Below are 15,911 nucleotides of genomic sequence, written 5' to 3' on the forward strand. Positions count from 1 at the left end.
AAAATATACAGGGAACCAACAGTGAAGGGAAGGAAACTGGGACTCAAGTCAACAATTTGGACCAGAAGGAAGAAATAAACATTCAATTGGAACAGAATGAAGAAACAATAATTCAAAAAAAAACCCACAAAAAACTAGGAGGCTTAGGGACCTCCGAGACAACTTGAAATGTTCCAACATCCAAATCATAGGGGTGCCAGAAGGAGAAGAGTAAGAACAAGAAATTGAGAACTTATTTCAACAAATAATGGAGAACTTCCCCAATCTGTCAAAGGAAATAGACTTCCAGGAAGTCTAGGAAGCTCAGAGTCCCAAAGAAGTTGAACCCAAGGAAGCACACACCAAGGCATGTCATAATTATATTACCCAAGATGAAAGAGGAGAGAATCTTAAAAGAAGCAAGAAAAAAGAAGATTATTGGCTGATTTCTCAAAAGAAATCTTACAAGCAAAAGGGGGATGGAAAGTAGTATTCCAAGTCATGAAAGACAAGAACCTAAATCCAAGATTACCCTATCCAGCAAAGCTATCATTTAGAATAGAAGGGCAGATAAAGTGCTTCCTGGATAAGGTCAAGTTAAAGTAGTTCATCATCACTAAGCCCTGACATGAAATGTTAAAGGGATATTACCTAAGAAAAAGATAAAAACTATGAATAGTAGAATGACTACAAACTCACAACTATCAATAACTAAAGGAAAAAAGCAAAAACAAACTAAGCAAACAACTAGAACAGGAACAGAACCAAAGAAATGGAGATCACATGGAGGGTTATTAGGGAGGAGGGGGATGGTGGAGAATAGGGGAAAAGGTACAGGGAGTAAGAAGTATACTTGGTAGTTACAAAATAGACAGGAGGAGGTTAAGAACAGTATGGGAAATGGAGAAACCAAAGAATTTATATGTGCCACCCATGGGCATGAACTAAGTGGGGGAATGCTGGTGGGGGGGAGTGCAGGGGGATAAAGGGGAGAATAAATAGGACAACTGTAATAGTATAATCAATAAAATAGACTTAAAAATATACACATACAAAGTACAGGCTGCCTTTAGTCTGTGCTATAAACTGCCCTATTCCCAGTCCCATTAAAAAAGGCTAAAACAATATGTAACCCAAATTCACACTCAGTACACCCAGGTACACTAGAACTCTAGAACTTAATGAAAGACTGACATCATCGTAGTTGCCCAGTTTCTGCAGGCCGGGAGCATCCCTACCCTTTCTTCCTCTAACCCCACCTCCAGACGCGCCAGCCACAGTTCCATGCCCCAACCTTTCTTCACACATAATGAGGTGCCCGGCACTGAGGGTTAGCAATGGTCGGGAGCCGCCCCTCCATCTCGCCAGGCTGAAGCTAGGCGTCTACCCTCAACTTTTTTTTTTTTTAATTTTAAATTTATTATTTTTTTAATGGGCCCCGCGCATGCGCACTCATACTAAGCTCTGGATTGACGTTTAGGGGTTGATTTTTCTCTTTTCTCTCCCGGCTGGCATGACTCTCCAAAACCCTTCCTAGCCCACTGTTTTTCAGGATCCCTTCTAGTCACTTCGAGAAGGTGCCGCTCCTGCCTTGGGTGGGTCAGTATCCGGATGTGGAGCCGCTCTCGCCCGTAGGGGACTCTGTGGCTGGGCGGAGCGGTGGCGGCGTGCGTGGGGGCAGAGAGAAGGGAGCTCCAGTGCCCAGGCGCTCGCCGGACACTGGGGAGGTACCATCGCTGCCCACGGGGGTGGAGGCGGCCCCGGCCCCGGGGCGCACATTCCAGAGCCAGAGGCCGGGGGAGGAAAAGGGCCGGCAGTTAAACTTGCGCCCGGCCGCTCTCGACTTCCCCCCACCCCCGGTAGCCTCCCTCGACTCCCCGAGCTCCCTGCCAGGGTAGAGGGTGGTTTCCTGGCTGCAAACGCCGTAGCCGGGGAGGGGAGCGCGGAGGAAGCGAAGGAGTCTCCGCCCACGGCCCCCTCCCCTTGGTCCGCCCGCCGCCGCCGCCGCGGCCTGTGTGTCGCTGTGGTCAGGACTTCAGTGTGAGAGGGGGGCGCGGCGGCGGCGGCCACGGCTAGGGAAGGGCCGTAGGCTCGGCGTGGATCGCACCGCCGTCCCCGTGAGTTATTCCCACGTCCCCCGGGGCTCGCTGCCGCCCCCGCCGGCGCCAAGAGTCCGGCCCGGGCCCAACTGCCTCACGGGCCCCCCGGCGGCGGCGGCGGCAGCTGCAGCAGCGGAGCCCACTGCTCGAGCCCAGATGAGTAACTCCCGGAATAACCGGGTGATGGTGGAAGGAGTCGGGGCCCGGGTAGTCCGTGGCCCGGACTGGAAGTGGGGGAAGCAAGACGGCGGCGAGGGCCATGTGGGTACAGTCCGGAGCTTCGAAAGCCCCGAGGAGGTGGTGGTGGTGTGGGACAACGGCACCGCCGCCAACTACCGCTGCTCCGGGGCCTACGACCTGCGCATCCTGGACAGCGCGCCCACGGGTAAGCCGCTGCCACCTGGCCCGGGGCCTGCAAGCTTGTGGGAGGGCCGAGGCTGGGTGGGCGGCGGGCCTGGGAGAAGGCCTTGGTAGAACGCCTATCCGGCAGCGCCCGGCCAGAGTGAGCGGGAAGGGAAAGAGCCAAAGGGAATTTTAGGTTTAATACCTGATAAACATAAACTTGCAGGAAAGAGCTCCTATTCCCTGCCGTCCATCACCAGGGGAAATAATGCTCAGTACCATCACTAGGATGCTTTCAAGCCTAGAAGGCACAAAGCACTGGGAAGACAACAGACGGTTCCCCTCCTCCTTCTCTAGGGAAGGGATCTGGAGAGGTCTGTCCAATAAGCCATTGAAATTAATCAAGACTCCAAGTGGTAACTGTCCGAAGAGAGGCTTTCCTTGCCATCTGGTGTTTAGTTGACCGGTTACAATTGCCGAACGGCCCTTAGGTTGTTTTGAGATATCTGTCTCGCCCTCTTCCCCCAAGACCTGGGGTAACTGGCCCAGATTGGAAGAGACTGAATGGCAACCAACTGCAATTTGTGATCCTGGGCCAAAAAAAGGACGTTAATGGGACAGCTAGTGAAATCTCAATAAGGTCTGCAGATTAGTTAATAATGTAGTACTGTTATTTTTCTGGTCTCAATAATCGTACTTTATTATAAGACGTTAATACATGAAGAATATTGCTGCAGGGCCTAAGGGAACTGTTTTTATTAGTTTTGTAATTTTTTGTAAGCCTGAAATTATTTCAGAAAAAGTTTAATTTTTTAAACTATTATGTAAATAAATATCAAGCACTACTAAATCTAAATCTAAATTACTAATTTAGATTACTAAATCTAAAAGGTATAATATAATGCCTATGGATATCTCTTATTAAATATTTTGTAGGAAAAAAAAACATAGAAAGTAGTATTATAGTCCTGGTGCAAAACCAGAACAAGAGTTGTGATTTGTTCCAGCATTTCATAAGAAGTCTAGCTGCTCTGCATCTAGGGATGCTTTTATATTTAGTAAAAGAATCTGTTGAACAAGATGAATTGCTATACTCCCAAATTAAATAATATGTGGAATAACCTTATAAATTAAACTAACATCTTAAAACAATTACCCCTGATAAACACGTGCTTTATGTAAGATAATGAAACTATAGGGTGGGTATACTCCATACTACACGACACTAGTATCCCTGTAACAAATCTCTGTAGTTCAGGATTTGTTATACATTACCTTTACCCTAGAAAGATATTTAAATTTTCCTATAAACCTATAATTACTGATCCCAAGATGCCTCCAACTTTTTGAGTTGTGGTCAAACTTTAACTTGAGCTAGCATAATTAAAAGTTTAAGAATGTACAGAAACAGTGTTTGCCTTATACAGGTATGCCTCATACAGTGTTTGCCTTTTACAGGTATGCCTCATACAGTGTTTGCCTTATACAGGTATGCCTCATACAGCGTTGCCAGGAGTGTAAATTGGTAAAATGTCTTTGGAGGGCAATTAGGATCTATTAAAGTGTTAAATATGTGTATCCTTAGATGCCATTCTGCTTCAGATATACTCAGCACAAATGCATAATGATACACATACAAGGATTTTTTTCACTCCATCTTTGTAAATAAGAAGACCTGAAGCAATATAATGCCCATCAAAAAAGTACTGGTTAAATAAAAAACTGCATCCAGTCACTGAAATACTCTGCAGCTATGAAAGAATAAGGTGCTAACATGGAACAATCACCAACACATATTACTAAGTTACAAAACAAAAGTGTAGAAGACAATATTGTGTATTGCCATTTGTGCTTTGAAAGAGGAGCACATTTACAGTATATTAATGTATATACTTGCAGTGAATAAGGTATTGTGTAAGAATACACAAGAAACTTTTAACAATAGCTGCCCCTTCTTGTACTGTTGAAATCTTTTCTTTTGGTCCTGCACATACATCTTTTTCATTAAAAAGCCAGCTAAGAAACACAATTTTAGGAATTATCCACTCAAAAACTCAGTTGACTTGTATTCATATCCCTTTGTATTGCTACTAACAATAATTATGTACCTGTTTCAGGATGTTAGGCTTTGTCAGAAGTAGCATATTTGTACATTCTAAAAGTAATCAAATTTTACCTCTGCTGTGTGCCCCACCTGGGACCCAACCTGCAACCCAAGCAAGTGCCCTAACCAAGAGTCGAAATAGCAACCTTTTGCTTTGCAGGATGATGCCCAACCAACACTGAATATAGTATTAAGGATAAATGAGTTTTATGAATTTTATTAAAGTAAATTAGAACTTTTTGTGAGAGCAAACCTTCACTTCATCATATTATATAAAAAATTCTAGAATCAATAACAAACAGATCCCTGAAATTTTATGAATCAAAGACACTGACTCATTGCTGAGTTAATGGATAAATCTCTGATAAAACTTACATGTGAAATGAGATGTTAACAAAAATATATCAGGTGTTCCCTATACTTATCTTCCATTTGGAAAAAATATTTAACATGAAATGATTCAACAGCTTAGACTGTTTTCCCCTCTATTGGTATAACCATATAAAATGAAACAATTTAGATGAAAAATCATTCCACAGGATCCAATTCAGGATCACACATTGCATTTAGTTGTCATTCAATCTCTTCCAATCTGGGCCAGTTAGTTACTCAGTCTTTTCTTTGTCTTTCATGCCCTTGACCTGAACCAATAATTGTATAGACTGTCTCTTAAATTGGGTTTTCTAATGGTTTCTCATGATTAAATTCAGATTTTGTATTTTAGGTATAAATACCATTGACTGATGTTTTGCACTAAGAAGTGCATTATATCAGCAGGTATGGGCTACCCATAAGTTTCATTTGAGTGTTTTAACTTGACTAAATCACCAGCATTTTCTCACTATTGCAGTGCCAACATGAAAAAAGACAAATATAATCTTCATATTGTTTTGAAATAATTTTTGACCTCATGAAGCCCCTGAAAGGGACTTGGGTACTACGCTAGGAGTTCAAGAACCACACTTTGAAAATCACTGCTCTAGACAGAATCTCTCATTGAGCATAAAGAGGCTTGTATGAGAACGTTGACAGTAATGTTTTATGTAAAAGCAAAAAATTGGAAAAAAAACTTAAAGGAGCATCAATAGAAGAATGGATAGACAAACTGAATTTATACAGCGAAGTTCTGTTCAGAGAGAAACTTAATGTTAAGTAAATAAAGCAAGAAAATAAAGTTTCTTGAGAAAGAGAACCTGTGGTATATTGAAGTGCAAAATGATGTTGTTTATTGTATAGAGCAAGGTTGCTCGGCTTTGGCACTATTGCTGTGTTGGACTGATTAGATAATTCCTTTTTTTTTTTTCATTTTATTTTTTTTAAATATTTTGTTTATTTATCTTTAGAGGGGAAGGAAAGGAGAGAGGGAGAGAAACATCAATGTATGGTTGCCTTTCGTGCGTCCCCTGCTGGGAACTGGCCTGCAGGGAACTGGTTTGCAACCCAGGCATGTGCCCTGACTGGGAATCGAACCGCGATTGTCTGGTTCGCAGGCCCGCGCTCAATCCACTGAGCTGCACCAGCCAGGGCCTGATTAGATAATTCTTTGTAGTAGGATGCCATTCTGTGCAGCAAGCCAGTTTCCCTGGCCTCTACCCACTAGTTGTAGTCATGATAATCCCAAATATTTTCAGATATTACTAAATATCTCATGGGGAGCAAAATTGCCCTTGATCCTCATTGGTTTAGGAATATGATTGAGACTTACTGGCTTAGGAATATGTATGTGTGTGGTAAAAGTATACCAAAAAAGTAAAAATAAGGGCTAAATTCCAGGGAGTGGATATTTGTATGTTGATGGCAGCAGGGTGCAGTTAATGGTAATACTTCAGGGGCTGTAACTATTTCGGGAATGTTTTATGTCTTAAACTCGGTGGTGGGCTCATACATGTGTTATATTTTTATACCTTTTTGTGCTTGATGTATTTCATAATTAATTTTTTAAAGTCTTGTAATGTTTACCACATGGACATCTGAGATTGTCTTTGATTATTCATTCTTTGTTCCCTATTTATATGCACATATGAACATAAAATTTATTACAGTATGTTTGGAAATTAAGAAATGGTTAACCTTTAAAAAGTATTGTGACACTTCTGAGAGTTCAGAATTCAAGAGTGGTTGAATCATTGTGAATCTTTCTTATATTATTGCATATTGGAGACTGTGTTGTATGTGGGATCTGTAATATTTTTGGCAAATAAGCTTTCTGGTGTAGGATAGTCAAACTTTGAGAAGAATATAGTGTATGTTTGAATGATATAACTTCTATCTTGTGTATCTTCTATCTTGGCTAATTTGTAGTAAGCAAGAAGATGGTGCAAATATATGTTATTGAATTAGTTTGGAGTTAACTGTGGGAAGTCTGTAATAAAGTATAAGTAATAAGGTATAGTTGACCTTTTATCATTTAGGCACTGATTTTATAGAATTTAGGGAGAAATGTGTTTTTATGTAATGGTGGTTTTGTGGTCACTTGACTACGGTATTGTTACCAGAAAAAGAGTGGAGGAAATGAATTTGGGTTTCCTCTTAAGGGTCTTTCTACCCTTGTGGGTATGCATAACAAAAAGTTAAGGGTATAGATGATTAGCTTTATTCAAAAACTGCCTGATATTGCTGGTCCCGGCAGTTTTGGGGGTAGTTCTTTGTACTTCTCTTCCACACCTAGCAAAGAGTGCTTGTTTTGGGGCTTCTAACAAACTCCTCTGGTGTTAGTGTCACATGACCCAACAGTTCCACTCTAGGTATAGTCCCAAGAGAAAGGAAAACATATGCTCCTACAAAAAACTGTATACGAATGTTTACAGCAGCTTTATTTGTAACAGCCAAAAAGTGGAAGCAGCTCAAATGTACACCAGTTGATGAATGGATAAAAAAAATGTGTCAGTACTTGGTGCTTGCTGGGGACTTTAAAAAAAAATGGCACTATTGAGTATTTTTTCTTCTTTGATACTTTTTATTTTTAAAAGATTTTATTTATTTTATTTTTAGAGAGGGGAAGGGAGGGAGATAGAGAAACATCAATCTGTGATTGCCTCTCACGAGCCTTCCAGTGGGGACCTGGCCCTCAACCCAGGTGTGTGCCCTGACTGGGAATCAAACTGGCAACCTTTTGGTTCGCAGGCTAGTGCTCAGTTCATTTAGCCGTACCAGCCAGGGCCCATTTATAGTATAGCACAGAAATGATCACCATTTGTACTACTTTTCCTGAAGGAAAATTGATAAGGAAATTTAAATAACATGCTTATCTGGGGTGTGGTTATTTGATTGATGTAACACTATTGTTAGACATTGTTATTCTGTGTGTGTGTGTGTGTGTGTGTGTGTGTGTGAGAGAGAGAGAGAGAGAGAGAGAGAGAGAGAGAGAGAGATGTAGCAGGTATTCTATTCCATATAATTGCCTTAAGCCTCCTGTAAGAAAACATCATTCCTGTGAAAGAGAGCTTATGCTGTCAAAACGAGTAATTGAACTGCACGTGAGGCTGTCATTCTCCAGCTGGCCAGCCTTTACTTTTATGGTCTTGTATTTTTACTTTACTTGGAGTTCTTAATCTTTCACACTTTTGTTGTTCCTAACAGCAGCTAAAGTGCCAGTCATCCTACACCTTTGAAGCCACACTGTGCCCTTGGCACTGTCATATGTACAAAGTGATCGGATCTTATCCAGTATTCAAGTTACTAAAAAATTACCTTGTTTATAGATCTTTTGTTTTATGAGAAAAATTAGGCTGTTAGTATTTATGTTTGTATGTGTAGTTTGTGAGGGATACCATAGATAATTTTATTTGTTGTGGTAGAAAATTTTCCTTTATGTGGCTTTTTTCTTTATCAAATGAATGGATTAGATCTATTTAATTATAAATTTTTCTCTAGCTATGCACTGTGAGGCTGGGCCGGGACTTTGCCACACAATATTTCTCCTTTGCCAGCTAAATCCTCGGCTTTGCCAACCTTAGGGGACACGAGAGGAGACAGCAAGGCTGCCGGGGAAGAAGGGACTTGCTCTTTCCGGTTTTGCTTGCTCTTCCTGTTGGTGCCATCTCATCCAGCAGGAGTTCAGTATCAGTATTTGATTCCAAATTGCACATTTTCAGAAACAGCCTTGATATGCCCATGTCTCAACGACCCCAGCACCAATCAGTCACAACCCCTCTTTGAAGGTCTGGGATCCTGCCCTATTGGACCCCTTCTTTAAGCCCCTTACCATTCAGTAGTTCCTTTTTAAAAACTTCTTTTCTCCCTTTCTAGAGGCATTGGATTGGTATGGTATCTATTTCTTGACGGTCGCTCATACAATGTATTTACCAAACCTCGATCTTATTTTTCTATCCTCTTTACCAGTTAAGTAAAAATTGTTATTGAAATTCAGCTGGTAATTTTTCATCTTTTTTGATGCTCATTGTTTCTTAGAAGTGAATCATTTCTACAAAATGAAATGTTTTGAATCAATGAATTCAAAATCCACTGAATTTAAAATGAAGTAAAAATCATTTTTTAAGACTGCAGATATGAGTTTATTAGTGGTACTTGACATTTCAGTGTTAAAGACCATATAATGATAGAAACCATATAATGAAAGAAACCATATAATGATCTCTGAATATCAGTTCACATTGTTTACTCTGGTTTCTTTTGGACAGCATTTATTTTCCCATTTGTTGTCAGACATCATCTTTACCTGGCAGGGAGAAATTAAAAGGGTATAATTTTTAAAAAACCCAAACTTTAAGAAGCATACCACTAAGCAACTACTTTTCATCTCAAAAAAGGTATGCAGTTTTAGAAAACGTATTATTTGTTTAAAACATATAGAACTTATAATTTTGACTCTTAGGTACTATGTTTCAAGAGACTGGACAATGTGTTCTTTTTGTATCATTAGGATATACGACACAAATCTGGTTAACTGGACACCAAAAAACTGCATCATGTCTTCATGTCAGAGGTGAACAGCAGTATCAGGCCCTCATGCTCTCAAACTCCCACTCACCATGAGGACACCTTGTGCTTCATATGTGACAAGTCATTTTTTTAATGAAAATAAAAGTTTTAATGCAAGTTCACAACCCTTAGTTAGGAATGCTTAGGATTGAGTTTATAAATTTTGGATTTTAGAAACATAATATGGTATGTTTGCCACACATTACTTAACACCCACTTTGAGGTACACCACAGCACTTTGCTATCATATACTGTACATTAATATTTCTACCATGAAGCATATGAATAATTATACTAAGGCAGTAAAGACTACATACTGTATATAGCAGGTTGTTCGGTCTATACCTAGGTAAGTTTGCTGCTGATTTATTTTAAAAAACTTAAAGAGTTTTGGATTTTGAAATTACAGATAGGAGATTGTGGATTTATATTTTCTCTTGCATTTCAAAGGATCATCTTCTGTGTCTCCTGGAAACCATTACTCTAAGTCAGTGATTTTCAGCCTTTTTCATCTCACGGTATATATAAATTAATCACTAAAATCCTGTGGCACACCAAAACATACATTTTTTGCAGATCTGATAAACAAAAGATGTAATTTTGATTCATTCATGCCAGATGGTTTGTGTTGGCTGTTGTCATTTTTTTTAAAACAATATTTTTTTAAAGATTTTATTTATTTATCTTCAGAGGGGAAGGGAGGGAGAGAGGGAGAGAAATATCAATGTATGGTTGCCTTTCATGCATCCCCTGCTGGGAACTGGCCTGCAACCCAGGCATGTGCCCTGACTGGGAATTGAACCGTGGTTGTTTGGTTCCCAGGCCTGCGCTCAATCCACTGAGCAACACCAGCCAGGGCATAATCTTTTTTTTTTTAAAGATTTTATTTATTTTTAGAGAGAGGGGAAGGGAAAGAAAAGAGGGAAAGAAACATAATATGTGATTGCCTCTCACATGGCCCTTACTGGGGGCCTGGCCTGCAACCCAGGCCTGTGCCCTTGACTGGGAATCAAACTGGTGACCCTTTGGTTCTCAGCCTGTGCTCAATCCACTGAGCTACACCAGCTAGGGCTGTTGTTGTTTTTTTTTTAATTTGACAAGATAAGGGAAAAGAAGTCAGTGCCCTGTCTAAGTAGTCAGGTGTTGCATGTTTTAAAAATTCTTGCGGCACATTGCTTGAAAATTGTTGCTCTGTATCACCAGGCAAGAGCTTCTGCATTTTAAATACCGGTAGGAAAAGGGTTTTTTAAAAGAATATTCCTCCTCATTCTCTTAAACTGATTTCTTTACTCACATACTTTCATATGTCCTCACCTCATTAGCTTGCCTCTTTTACCATCACATCTGGATTGTAGTGATTAAAGCATCTCATATGGAACTAGGAACACAGCAATTTTTATCTTTGTAGCTCTGTGCAGAGTAAATAGGTTTTTGTACAATACTCTGATACCTAAGTTATCTGTAAAACTTTGTTTCTGGAGAAAAATGTGTTCTGAGTTCTAAACAACTGGCTTATAAGTAAACTTGTAGAATGCATCCAAGATAAGGTGGGGTTTAAATTAGCAGAGGAGGTAATGTAACACAACAGATAGACATTCATTTTTGGCTTTGGAATACTTTTTAAAGCACATCTACTTTAGTTAGAATTAGTGTGTATGTTCTCTAAGCCTACCCGTGAGTATTTGATTTTCCTTCAGGGGTGGGTTTATCCTCTTGGCAAAAATTTTGTTCCTAAAAAAGCAAGAAATGGGGCCCCGGCTGGGTGGTCCATTTGGTTGGAACGTCATGCTGTATACCAAAAAAATGTTGCGGTTTGATTCCTGGTCAGGGCATATACCTAGGTTGCCAGTTTGACCCCCATTAGGGGGCCTAATGGCGGCAACCGCTTGATGTTTCTTTCTCATATACTCTCTCTCCCCCTCTCTCTCTAAAATCAATAAACATATCCTCAGGCAAAAAATTTTAAAAACACAAAGAATAGGAAATGGGGTGGAAATTTCAAAAAATCATTATTGAATTTTAGGAGTTTTGAAGGGCTAATCATAATAAATCATAAAAGCTTGGGGTGATAATATTTTACATATGGTGTCTTGCTCACCCTTTTCCCCTAGTCTCTTTTCATGGAATAGTGGATAATGCAGGTGTTTAACAGAGGAAGCAAGGCATTTATTCATTCTAGATTTTATCAAGTGTGTCTGTCAACTAGGACAAAGGACTAACATTTCCTAAGCTCCAGTCACGTGTCAGGCACTATGCTAAGTGTTTTACATGCTTACTTCATTTAATCCCCTAAAAATGTTACTTCATAGCTTTCATTTTACTGATAGTTAAACAGGCCATCTTAAATGAACTAACTTCCTCAAGATTTACAAGTAATAAGTTAATGATGGAGATGCAAATCCAGATTTGTGAGTCTTTTTTTTTCTTCTTGTCCACTTTATAACATTATTCTCTTTGAGCCTTAATTCTTCACCTGTAGAATGAAGTTGGAGTAGGTCAAGGTACACAGATAGGTATTTTGCTTCTGAAGTGAAATAATGAGTTTTTAGAGTAACAGGAAAAAAATTAAAGTGGATAAAATTCTTAATTTTCTTTGACCTCATTTTCTACGGCTATATAACAAGTGCTAAAAATAACAAATATATTAATAAAATTGCCAATCGTATACCCAGTTTGACAACTTGTTTGTTTTGTTTGTTCTGTATGGGGTCATGTTTATAATATCTTGCAAGTTTATAATAGAGTAGCAGAGGCTACAAAAATAGATGAGAGAATAACTTGTCCAACAGAAAAGATATGATGGGATTGTAGATTTTTGGGTGAGATGCCTTCAAAGTCATTTTCTTTTTTAAGAATATTTTATTGTTGTTCAAGTACAGTTGTCTGCATTTTCCTCCCACCACTCCCCAGCCATCCACCCTCCCTCCCCTGATTCCACCCCCCCTTGGTTTTGTCCATGTATTCTGAAAACCCTTCCCTCCTTTTTCCCCATAATCCCCTCACACCTCCCCTCTGGTTATTGTCAGATTGTTCTCAAAGTCATTTTCTTAGTGCATAACAAGAGTTGGTTGAAAGTAGATGGTGTTTTCATTCTACAGGATCTTTTCAGTTTTTAAAATGTATCTCTTCAAGATTTATTTGAAGACTAGAATAGGATTTAATAGCATATATTTTGAATCCAGTATGTTGTATGGAGGACATAAGCCTTAGATATGTGATTATTTTTCAGGTAGGGTCAAAACTAAGTAGAAAAAATTCCTGGCCTAGTGAACAGCATAAGAGGCCAAGCTTTGTAATCAGACACAATTGGGTTTGAATTTGAGCCTGCCACTTACTTATGTTATATGGCAAAAGGTAGGTTACTTATCTGAGCCTAATTTCCTCATCTATAAATGGGAATAATAATGCCTACCTTTTAATGCCTTGGTGCTTCATATATTTATGAAGCACCTTCATAAATATATGAAGCAGCAAGCTTGGTACTAACAAATAGTAGTTAGTATTAATAATAACAATTGTGTTTTCTTTAACTTAGTATTTCTCAGGAAAATGGAATGTAGAATGTACCAACTGGTAGGTCACCAAGGCCTTACCCTTATCAGGAATTTCAGGGAAAATAAGATGCTACTCAAGTTGGTTAATCCTCTTTTAATCTCTAACATCTTGTCACATTGATATAGGGTTAAAATTGAATGAATCCATAAATCAGAAATGGGATTTCTTGGTTGGTTGAATGACATCAACAGTTATGTCACCATAGATAAATACATCTAAATCCTGGTTAATAACTTATAAATTATTTTTTTAGTAGTAGCTGAAATCTTTTAATTAGGGCAGAAATGTAGAGGATTAACTAGACATTGTATTAGTCTATTAGGGATGTTTGCTTTTTATTAAAAAATTAAAATATTTATTACATAAAATTTAAATATCTAAGTATATAAATGATTAATAAATACTGGCAAACCCATCTAGAAGCAAAGCATTGTTAATACATTTGAGACACTGTTTACTTCTTCTCAATTTTATTCCTTTCTTTCCTTTCCTAAGGTAACCACTATCTAGAAATTAGTTATTCCTGTAGATTTGTTTACATTATACTGCTTTATTTGCAACATTTTGTATTGTATGCTTAAAAAAAAATTCAACCTTACAACTGAAGAATTCATCTATGTTGAATTGTGGTCGAATGTTCATTTTAGGTATTCCATTGTATACCTAATACAGGTTTCCACTCTTGTCAATGACCAATTATATTTTACTTTTGCTATTATTATACAAAGTGATAATTGAGATATTCATGTTCCATGTTGAAGTGCTTCATGTAGTGGACTGCTTGTAGTGAGGACATTAGTTTTCTCTTTGAACCATCTTTGCTGTCTGTCTAGAAATATAGCATTTTACTTGCATAGATCAGTGCTTTGCGCATTTAAGCTGTTTTCATAGGCTCTTTTAACTTGTGGTTATTGATCTTGACTGGCATGTTTTACTGTTCTCATAAAATTTTCCAACAAAGAGACTTGAGCTATGTAAATTTTCCAAGTTCCTGAATTTAGGTGAGAGGCCATTAAAACAGAGCAGATGGTCATTTGAGTAGTAGTAGAATGAATGAAAAGCTACCATTAGGTGGTTCATTTAACAGTGGCAGATGTGTTCATAAAGCTTCGCAAAGGGAAAGGGTATTAACTGTTGAGGGTAACATGGTATTCTGTAGGAAGGAGAAAAAGCATTAATAGGTTTAGTTAGAAAATTAAGCTTTATGAAGTGAAAATTTTAAGAAATAACTCTTGCCAGGGCAAAGGAGATTTAGACTGGGAGGATGTGTTTTTAGATGAGAATAAATTGGATGGATGTAGTAAGGGGAAACAAAAAAGCTACCAATGTGAGAGATCAGTTAAATTTTAGCCTTGCAAATACAAGGCCCCTCTCCTGTTTAATGTTTTCTTTAAACATAAATTAAATTGAATTAAATCCAATTAATTATATTCTCCTTAAAAATTCTGTAGTGCTCATTTTGGTAGTGGAAGGGGTTGCTTTGTTTACTTTTACCAGTTCTCAGCATTAGTCTGTTTCACAGCTGTTAAGTAACTTTGTTGGCATCTGAACTGTGGGAACCAAGAAGGGATTTGGATGTGCCTTTGTGTGCATAAATGGTTTTCCTGAAGTATTCTTTAAAACCATGAATTGTAGAAGAGCCCCCCTTTTTAAAACCAGCTATCATTGTGTGTTTAAATGGTTTCTTTTAAAGAAAGCCTGTACTTAGATTATGAGCTCATGAATGTTATCATTGTACTTCATGGAAAATGAACAGAGATAAAAATATGTAAATGGCTGAAAATTAGACTTTTTCTCTTTTTGGTCAGTTGGGGAGGTTGGAATACATTTTCCCTATGCTTCTTATCCACTAACTCATTTGAAGAGCTGCACAGGTAGTTTAGAATAAAGTGTAAATGCATAGGGATACCGGTTGTTTAGTGCATTTTACTTTTTGTAATGACATAGAAGACCTATTTTAGACCTTGTTCAGAAACGTAACCATTGTGGAGACATTTACTTTATGCTATTTAATATTATGTTTTTGGTCAAGGTGCTTTCCTGTAGTAAGACAGATTAGACTCTAACTTCGGGTATGTGGCAGTGAGAAGTGTGCTTAATAAGGCATGTATGAACATTTTTTTTTCATACACGTGGGGGGTTAATTCAGTAGTGTAAGGGTTAAACGAAACAAAAACTTCTAAGTAGCAGTTATATATACCACTGCTAAAGTAACGATATGAAAGTTGGTTTCTACAAATGTTTGCTTGGAGTCCTTCATGTTTTTGCTTGTTTTAGCTTTTATTTTAATTATATGCTTATATTACATATTAAATTCCCCTAGTCACCCAGCTGCTTCCTAGAATTAATACACACTCAGTGTAGGAAACTTGGAAAACTATCAAGGGTAATACCATCAGCACATTTTGAGAATTATTTTTTCTGGTTTTTTGCGTGCATGGATAATATGTATTATGTAACTTACTTACCAAAATGTTGCACTATAATTCTTTTCAGAGTACTTTATAAAATAATAATATCATTTATAATTTCAGTAACATTTGTTCTACATGGTTTAATAATTGAATTTCCCTTTATGAATTACCATAGATTACATATAAATAACCCCGTATTTTTGACATCAGTTATGTTAAATTTTTGTTTCTATCTACTGCAAACAATTTACTATTTTGGATGTACCTTTTAAAAAATTTGAAGGCAGGGTCAAGGTTTTTTAAGGTATTTGAAATATTTTTGCACATACCCTCTATAGAGGTTGTATTCATTTTATTTTTATTTTTCAGCAGTATCTGAGTGGCTCTTGACACCATCTTCACATGTACTGACATGTTAATTTTAATCTGTGCCAATTTTAGAGGATAAAATTGGTATTGTCATTTTGTGTTTTCTAA

The 15,911-nt window shown here is 38.2% G+C and overlaps 1 protein-coding gene across 1 annotated transcript in view; it reads left to right on the forward strand.

The window, feature by feature from the left end:
- The first annotated feature begins 1,449 nt into the window (after positions 1–1,449).
- The window catches only part of MIB1 (MIB E3 ubiquitin protein ligase 1), a 128,608-nt gene continuing 114,146 nt past the window's right edge, over positions 1,450–15,911 (forward strand). Inside the window, exon 1 of the mRNA XM_037161549.2 lies at positions 1,450–2,463. Within this exon, the coding sequence (XP_037017444.1) occupies positions 2,235–2,463 (229 nt within the window). The 5' untranslated portion in view covers positions 1,450–2,234. The remainder of the gene's footprint in view (positions 2,464–15,911) is intronic.

This window comes from Artibeus jamaicensis, unplaced genomic scaffold (assembly GCF_021234435.1).
Source record: "Artibeus jamaicensis isolate MK-2021 breed Jamaican fruit bat unplaced genomic scaffold, CSHL_Jam_final contig_354, whole genome shotgun sequence".
NCBI lineage: Eukaryota > Metazoa > Chordata > Mammalia > Chiroptera > Phyllostomidae > Artibeus > Artibeus jamaicensis.